Below are 9,010 nucleotides of genomic sequence, written 5' to 3'. Positions count from 1 at the left end.
CATTTGAAGATAAGTCAATTTGCAGACAAAGTTACCACTTCTCAAATTTTTTTTAATTTTCTTTAATTTAAAGGACCAATTTATATAAAATCCAGCAATACACAATTTAAAAATGATTCTAAATTAAACTACAATTCAAGGCACTCTCTAGAGTTTTTGTTTGTTTTTGTTTTTGATAATGGAAAACTTATACTATATTCATTCAAGTTTCCTCTATCAGAACTTTTGCTAATTTTGCTTGGATTCACAGGTGAAAATACAGTGAAAATAGTTCATTTACATCACACTGGAGGACAAGTTGAGCCCATCTGTTTATTTGCTTATTTATTGACAATTCTGAGTTATAATTCACATACCATACAATTCACCCATTTAAAATTACACAACTCAATGGTTTTTAGTAGATTCACGGAGTTATGTAACCATCACCACAATAATTTCAGAACATTTTCATCAACCCAAAAAGAAACCTGTCCTCATTAGGTCCCTCCTCATTCCCTAGCTCCTAATGATTCCAGCCTTAGGCATCCTCTGATCTGCTTTCTGTCTTTATAGATTTGCCTATTTTATTTCACATAAATGTCCATACAACATATGGCCTTTTGTGATTGGCGTCTTTGATTTAGCATAGTATTTTGAAGGCTCGTCATGTCATAGCATGTATCTATGCTTACTTTATTTCGTTCTATGGCCAAATATTCTACCCTATGACTATTCCACACTTTGTTTATCCATTCATCTGTTGATGGAGCTTTAGGTTGTTTCCAATTTGGGGCTATTATGAACAATACTGCTATAAACACTCGTGGACCAGTTTTCGTGTTGACCAGCCCCTCAACTTTTAACCCCACAAAAAAGTAAAAAGAGAAGAACTCTTATAACAAAACTATACAGAATCTGTTTTGCAGTAATTTCAGACTTTCCAAGATTCAACAATTTCCATACCCAGCATCACAGAGGCTCATCATGACAGAGAGACTGGCATCATGACTCTATCATAGAATCAGAGGAGGTTAGACATGTTTTCTAAGATAAGATCCCTTCCTACATGAAGTCAACAATTGCTACTTTCTGTTACTTCTCCATGCATAGAAAAGAATGATAGACATCACCTGGTCCCCAGGAAGTTATCAACAAACATTACTGAGCCCCTTGCGAGCAGCAAGCAAGACTGTGCATATGTAACCGCTCTGTGGACAGAAGTCATACGCCAAGTATGAGCTGCCAAGCTACTCTGAGTTCCCCATTCTAGTCTGAAGCACTTGACGCCCTCACTACTTCCCACCTGGGTTCTGCCTATAACATTAGCACTGTTATACCTTTGACACCCTGCCTTTCTTTCTGGTTACTCCTTCCGCCTCCCCGTGGGTGATGTTCTGTACTCACAGAGACCCTCCCTGCTGACTCGGCCCTGCCAACTATCTCCACTGCACCTCTGAGACTATGGCCTAAGCTTCATCACAGCTTTCCCCGCTGAATTAATGCCCCTCTAGACTCTGGGTTTGCCAAGTGCTGGGCAAAATGCTCAGGAGGTGCACAGTGAATGTTTGTTGAGTAGAGGACCCATAAGATTTCCTATCAGGGCCGTGTGTGTGAGGTGAAAAGGGGTCAGAATGAATTTGTGGCTTAGTGGCATTTATCAGTGATTAATTGTTGACATACATCTCCAATGATCAAAGCACTTGGAAACCTCAACTTAATCCTGAGTCTCTCTCCTTAGCTATTACGGTATTAATACAAGTTTATTCACTGGGATCAAAATGATTTATCTGATAAAGACAGACTCAGAGGCATAGGAAGCACATTCCTAAAGATTTGACCCATTAGAATAATCAGACAGAAGACCCAAAGAGAAGGTTTAGCCAACCACTTATTTCTTCTGCTTTGTATTTCAGAGCAATCTTATTTTGGATCTTTGGATTTAATATCAATGAAATTCCATGAGGCATAACCTGGAAGGCTGAATCATAATCTACCGTTAGGGGGTCCTGCTAAGCTTTGCCATTCTTTCAGAGGAGGATTGCCCAGGGAAGCCAATTTTTTCAGGTAGTCACAAGGCTCTAGTTGTGGAATATCAGGATTCTGCCTGTAATATTTTTGCAACTTCTCTAGCACTGTGGGCAACCCAACTGTGGAGGCGTAGAACATGGGCCCACCCCTGTGCCTTGGCCATCCATACCCGTGTAAATAGACAACATCGATGTGCTCTGGAGTACCAGCCATCCTTTCTCCCAAGATACGGAATGCTTCGTTGATGAGTGAATATAAGCAGCGCTCAAGGATCTCATCCTGGCTAATGATACGTGCCTCAATGTGATACGTTTCTCTGTACTGTGACAGAAATTCAGAAAGCCAGGGGTCAGGTTTGTGAATCCTACCCAATGGCTTATCATATTGGTACCAACCCTTACCTGTCTTCTGGCCAAATCGTCCTGATTCACAGAGCATATCAGGAATTGGGCAGTATCTCCCATTGCCTCGCTTTCGGGCAGGAGTTCCTAAAGGCAACATAGGTCCAGTAAGACCTTGCCCTTGTCGAGATTTCCAACCCACATCCAATCCAGCAAGATCTGACACTCTAAAAGGTCCCATTTTGAAACCAAACTCTTCCAGCACCTGATCAATCTCCTCTGGCTTACTGCCTTCTTCTAACAAGAAATACGTCTGATTGTAATAAGGTTTCAACATTCGATTGCCAACAAATCCAAAACAGTTACCTACAACTACTCCAATTTTTTTAATCTTTTTTGCTAAATTCATAACTGTGGCAATGGTAGTGGGGGAAGAGTACTGGCTGGGAATAATCTCTAACAACTTCATCACATGAGCTGGTGAGAAGAAGTGAGTGCCAATGACCAAGTGAGGGCGATGAGTGGAAGAAGCAATCTCATCAATGTCCAAGGCTGAAGTATTGGTGCACAGAAAAGCTTCTGGCTTGCACACAGCTGACAGTTCAGCAAAGACCTGCTTCTTCAGGTTAATTTCCTCAAATACTGCTTCAATGACTAAATCCACACCACCAAGCTCCTTCATAGATGCAGTTAACCTGGGTTTGGGTCCTAACCAAGGGTGGCTGTTATGCTGCATTTTGGATGCTTCTTTTTCCAGGAGGGAGGTTATTATCTTATCGGCAGTCTCTAGCTGCTTCTTGTCCGAGTCCATAGCAATCACGGGGATCTTGGCCTTCGCAAGAGAAATGACAATGCCCCGGCCCATTGTTCCCAAGCCTGCAGATAAGAGTGAAGAAGAAAAAGAATGATTCAATGATATTGGGAACTGAAACATTACTCAGTAAATGGGAGGCTTCTGTGGCAATAGGACAGTTAAAGAGATCAATTCAAGGAATACAAATGGATTGAATATTAGTTAAGATTAGGCACTGTGTTAAGTGCTCCAGAGGATGTGACACTGAGTAATATTCACAGACATGGACACACACACACTGTTAGAATTAATAAACAAGTTCAGCAGTGGTTGTATAATATAAGATCTATATACAAAAATCAATTGTATTTCTATATACAAGCAATGAACAATCAGAATATGAAGAAAACAATTCTACTTATAATAGCATTAAAAAGAATAAAATACTTCAGAATAAATTTAAGAAAGAATTGTAAGACTTACACACTAAAAACCACAAAACATTGCTGAAATAAAGAAGACCTGATAAACAGAAAGACATCCCATGTTCATAGATCAGAAGACTTAATATTGTTAGTATGGCAATACTACACAAACTGATCTGCATCTCCAATGCAATCCCTACCAAAAGTTCAACTGGCTTTTTGCAGAAATTAACAAATTAAATTAAGCTGATCCTAAAATTCATACATAAATCAAGGAATCAAGAATAACCAAAACGATATTAAAAAAGAAGAACAAAGTTGGAGGATTCACTCTTCCCAATTTAAAAACTCATGACAAAGCTACAGTATTCAAGACAGTGTGGTATAAGGGTAGACCTATAGATCAATAATCTCATAACTTATGGCCAATTGATTTTTGACAAGGGTGCCAAGACAATTCAATATGGAAAGAACAGTCTTTTCAACAAATGATGCTGGGGCAACTGGATATCCACAGGCAAAAGAATGATGCTGGACTCCTACTTCACACCATATACAAAAATTAATTCAAAATGGATCACAGACTGAAGGAAGATCTAAAACAATAAAACTCTTATGAGTAAATCTCCATGATCTTGGATAAGGCAATGGTTTCTTTTTTTTTTTAAATTTAACTCTTTTCTAAAATTTAAATTCAATTAATTAGCATATAATGTATTATTTGTTTCAGGGGTACAGGCCTGTGATTCATCAGTCTTATATAATACCCAGTGCTCATTACCACACATACCCTCCCCAATGTCCATCACCCAGTTACGCCATCCCTCCCACCCTCCACCCCTCCAGCAACCCTCAGTTTGTTTCCTGTGATTAAGAGTCTCTTATGGTTTATCTCCCTCTCTCGTTTTGTCTTGTTTCATTTTTTTCCTCTCTTCCCTTATAATCTTCTGCCTTGTTTCTTATATTCTACATGTCAGTGAGATCATAATTGTCTTTCTCTGATTGACTTATTTCACTTAGCATAATACCCTCAAGGCAATGGTTTCTTATGACACCAAAAACATAAGCAACAAAAGAAAAAAATAGATAAATTAGACACCATCAAAATTAAAAAATTTTTGTGCTTCAAAGGACACCATAAAGAAAGTAAAAAGAACCCACGGAATCATATATCTAATAAGGGACTTGTATCAAAATATATAAAGAACTCTCACAACTCACAATAAAAATACAATTTAATTTAAACATTTCTCCAAAGAAAATATACAAATAGCTAATGAGCATATGTGAAGATGCATCATTAATCATGAAGGAAATGCAAATTAAAACCACCATGAGCTACAACTTCACACCCACTAGGAGAGATATCATTAAAAAGAGAGATGTAGAGGTGAGGAGGTAGTGAAATTAAAAACCTGACACATTGCTGAAGATTGTAAAATATTTGGAAGTTCTTCAAAATGCTAAACATGGAATTACCATATGACCCAGCAATTCCACTCCTAGGTAAGTAGGTAAGCAGGTAGGTTTGTGTATATATATCCCCAAGAGAATTGCAGACATATGTCCACACAAAACTTTTACATAAATGTTCATAGCAGCAATATTCAAAATAGCCAAAAAGTAGAAAGAAGCTGAATGTCCATCAACTGATGAATGGATAAACAAAATGTATCCCTACAGTGGAATATCATTCAGCTATTAAAAGGAATGAAGTACTGATATGAATAAAGAATGAAGTCCTATAACATGGATGAACCTTAAAAACATTATGCTAAGTTAAAGAAGCTGGACACAAAAGGCCACATATTGTATGATTCTATTTATATGAAATGTCCAGAATAGGCAAATCCATGCAGGCAGAAAGTAGATTAGTGGTTGCCAGGGGCTGGGGGAAGGGTAACGAGGAATGACTGCTAATGGGTACAGGGCTTCTTTTTAGGGTGATGAAAATGTCCTAAAATTGATTGTGGTTGGGTGCCTGGGTGGCTCAGTTAGTTAAGCATATGACTTTGGCTCAGGTCATGATCTCAGGGTCCTAGGATCGAGCCCCGTGTCAGTCTCCGTGCTCAGGAGGGAGCCTGCTTCTCCTTCTCCCTCTGCCCCTCCCCCTGCTCATGCTCTCTTTCTCTCTTATATAAATAAATAAAATCTTTTAAAAAAATTTTTAAATAAAAAGAATAAAATTGATTGTGGCAATGGTTGCACAACTTTGAAATACCTAAAAACTATTGAAGTGTATTTTTTGGGGGGGACATTGTTACAATGCACTTAAATTTCTTTTGAATTGTGGTAAAATACACATAACATAAAACTTACCATCATAACCATCTTTTAAGTGTGCAGTTATTGGCATTTGTATATTGACATTATTGTGCAACCAGTACCACCATCCATCTCTATAACTCCTTTCATCTTGCAAAGCTGAAATTCCATACCCATTAAAAAATAACCCATCCCTGTCCTCCCTCCCCAACCCACTGTAATCATCATTCTACCTTCTATCTCTATGATTTGACTTCTCTGGGTACCTCATATAAGTGGAATCATATAGCACTTGTTCTTTTGTGACTAGCTTATTTCACTTAGCAGAATATCCTTAAGGTTTATTCATGTGGTAGCAGAATTTCTTATCTTTTTAAGGCTGAATAATATCCCATTGTATGTATATTCCACATTTTGTTTATCTATTCATCTGTCAGTGGACACTTGAGTTGCTTCCACTTCTAGGCTATTATGAATGATCCTGCTATGAACATGAGTGTACAAATATCTGTTTGAGTCCCTGCTTTCAATTCTTTTGGGTGTATACCCGGAAGTGGAATTGCTGGATCATACAGTAATTCTATTTTTAATTTTGTGAGGAACTGCCATACTGTTTTCCATAGAAGTTACCCTATTTACACTGAACTGTGAATTTTATTGTCTATGAGTTTCATCTCAATAAAGTTGTTATAAAGAATATGAGTAGTATCAACCTTCAGTGAGCTTTTAATCTAGAGGCAGGAAGAAGAAAAGTTCACAAATATCCATTCTATAAGGTAAAGAAAGTGATATGAGAAGTTCAAATTTCTTTGATGAGTCAAAGGAAAGAGATTATTTTTGGTTGGATGAATCAAGAAAAGCTTCAAGATAAAGTTATTTGTAGAAATATTTGAAGAAAGATCATATTGAAATAGGTGAAATTGGGGAAGTTGAACCAACCAGACTGGGGAAGGGAAAAGGAAAGTATTACTTTAAGCAAAGGCAAGAAGAACAGAAAATGTAGACAAATTATTTGATGACAAAGATGTCACTGTTCCGGGCGCCTGGGTGGCTCAGTCATTAAGCGCCTGCCTTCGGCTCAGGTCATGATTCCAGGGTCCTGGGATCGAGCCCCGCATCGGGCTCCCTGCTCAGCCGGAAGCCTGCTTCTCCCTCTCCCACTCCCCCTGCTTGTGTTCCCTCTCTAGCTCTCTCTCTCTCTGTCAAATAAATAAATAAAATCTTAAAAAAAAAAAAAAAAGATGTCACTGTTCCTTCCCCATACCATTTCATTTTTATTCTGGGTGCACAGAAGACTATTCTGGACCCTCCGTATCCTGATAGGGCCTGTGACTAATTCTGGTCAATGAAATGGGAAAGGAGGGTGGTGTGGGATCACGACTGGCCTCCAGAATCTCCCACAAGACCTTCATTACTACCAGGATGTAGAGGATGCAGAGAACAACTGTGAGGCCTTGGAGGGGACCCTTGAGCAAACTAGTGTCTGTGTGCCAAAGACATCCTAATGCCTATTTTTGTACTGCCTGTGAGCTAAGAATGGTTTTGCATTTCAAATAGTTGAAAAAAACCCAAAAGAACAATATTTTGTGACACATGCAAATTATGTCAAATTCAAATTTCAGTCGCATAAATAAAGTTTTATTAGAATACAACCACATTAATTTGTTTCCATATTATCTGTGGCTGTTTTTGTGTGCAGAGTCGAGTAGCTGCAAAAGAGATCATATGGCCCAGAAAGCCTAAAATATTTATTATCTGGCCCTTTAAAAAAAAGTTTCCTGACCCTTGTTCAGGAGAATGGCAGAGTCATTTAATTAGAAAAAACCGTGTCCTAGAATGAACCTTATGGAGCAAGCAGGAAATAAATCTTTATTGTGTTAAACAACTGAGATTGTTATCTGTTACAGCAGCAAGTTATGTTACCTAATCAACCCATTGTGGATGAAGCCACATACTTATTTTTAATATTTACATATTACTCTTTTATACTTCTCATTGATTAGCTTTGGGGATTGTTTTGTTTTGTTTTGTCTTTTGGGAATTGGTTTTGAATACAGAATGTTATCAGTCATCAGAAATCCTTATTTCTCTGGAATATATTTAATTTTCAAATTGTATTAACTTATGTAATTTAATAAACACATTAAATTATTTAAAAACATTTCATTTTCCAAAATTAATAAACATCTGCATTTCACCCAGTAGCAAGAGGGCTGGATAGCACGCTCTGCTATAGCAACTTGTATCCGAAACTTTAGCCTGGGTAAGTAGGAGGTAGAGCATGGGGTTCAAAAACGCTGGCCTCCCAGCTTTTGGTCCCAAGCTTCACATAAAATTTCTAACAGTATAGAAATTATAATCTCACAGAGACAATGAGGACTAACAAGATGCAACGTGAAAGTACTTTGTAAAGTGTCGCGTAAGGTAGGTGAGATCTCAGAACCGACCACAGAGCCGTGAAGGAAAGGCACCTGGGAAAGTCGAGCGCAGCTCTTCAGCGCTCACCTCGCGGAGCAGATCTGCTGAATGACCTGTAGGGCTACAAATCAACTTAGAATCCAAATCATAAAGTAGATCAGACTAAGGCTTTTTGCAAGTGTCCTAGCCATAATTTTAGATTCTCTTTAGCCCTATAAACGGACACATTTCATATAATCACTGAAACAAAAACATACATGAAAACACAATATATATTTATTTCAAAAAGTTCTTAGCTTAGCTGGGTGGCTCAAGTCAGTTGAGCGGCTGACTCTTGGTATTGGCTCAGGTCAGGATCTCAGGGTTCTGGGATCGAGCCCCGCATAGGACTCTGCACTCAGTGGGGAGTCTGCTTGAGATTCTCTCCCTCTCTCTTTGCCCCTCCCCCTGCCCACACACGCTCTCTCTCCCCTCTTCTCTCTCACCCAAACAAATAAATAAATCGTAAAAAAATAAACAGTTCTTAGCTCCCAATTTCTCTTCTCACAAACTTGTGGTCTCAAAGATCTCCAAAAAAACCCCAAGCTTTTCACTGTTGGTAATTATGTTTCCAAAGGTGCATATTATATTTATATTGAATTTAGTTTCCTAAGTTTTCCTCATTAAACACATAGAGGGGTAAGGGGTCTTGCTTCCCTAACAACTCATTGCCTTTAACTGCCATGGAATTAATTCTGGTCAAGAACCTCTTCTATTGA

General features: G+C 38.4%; 1 protein-coding gene across 2 annotated transcripts in view; it reads right to left on the bottom strand.

Moving 5' to 3' along the window:
• Window positions 1-298: 298 nt before the first annotated feature.
• The window catches only part of EHHADH (enoyl-CoA hydratase and 3-hydroxyacyl CoA dehydrogenase), a 47,815-nt gene continuing 39,103 nt past the window's right edge, over window positions 299-9,010 (bottom strand). For both annotated transcript variants that reach the window (XM_064584156.1, XM_045903215.3), the window contains one exon: window positions 299-3,227. In XM_064584156.1, coding sequence (XP_064440226.1) covers window positions 1,966-3,227 — 1,262 coding nt within the window. In that variant the 3' untranslated portion in view covers window positions 299-1,965. The remainder of the gene's footprint in view (window positions 3,228-9,010) is intronic.

The sequence above is a fragment of the Mirounga angustirostris genome, unplaced genomic scaffold, assembly GCF_029215605.1.
Source record: "Mirounga angustirostris isolate CCGP_5_RB_7025 unplaced genomic scaffold, mMirAng1.0.hap1 SCAF_1, whole genome shotgun sequence".
Lineage (NCBI taxonomy): Eukaryota > Metazoa > Chordata > Mammalia > Carnivora > Phocidae > Mirounga > Mirounga angustirostris.
This window is presented reverse-complemented; position numbering and strand designations above follow the sequence as displayed.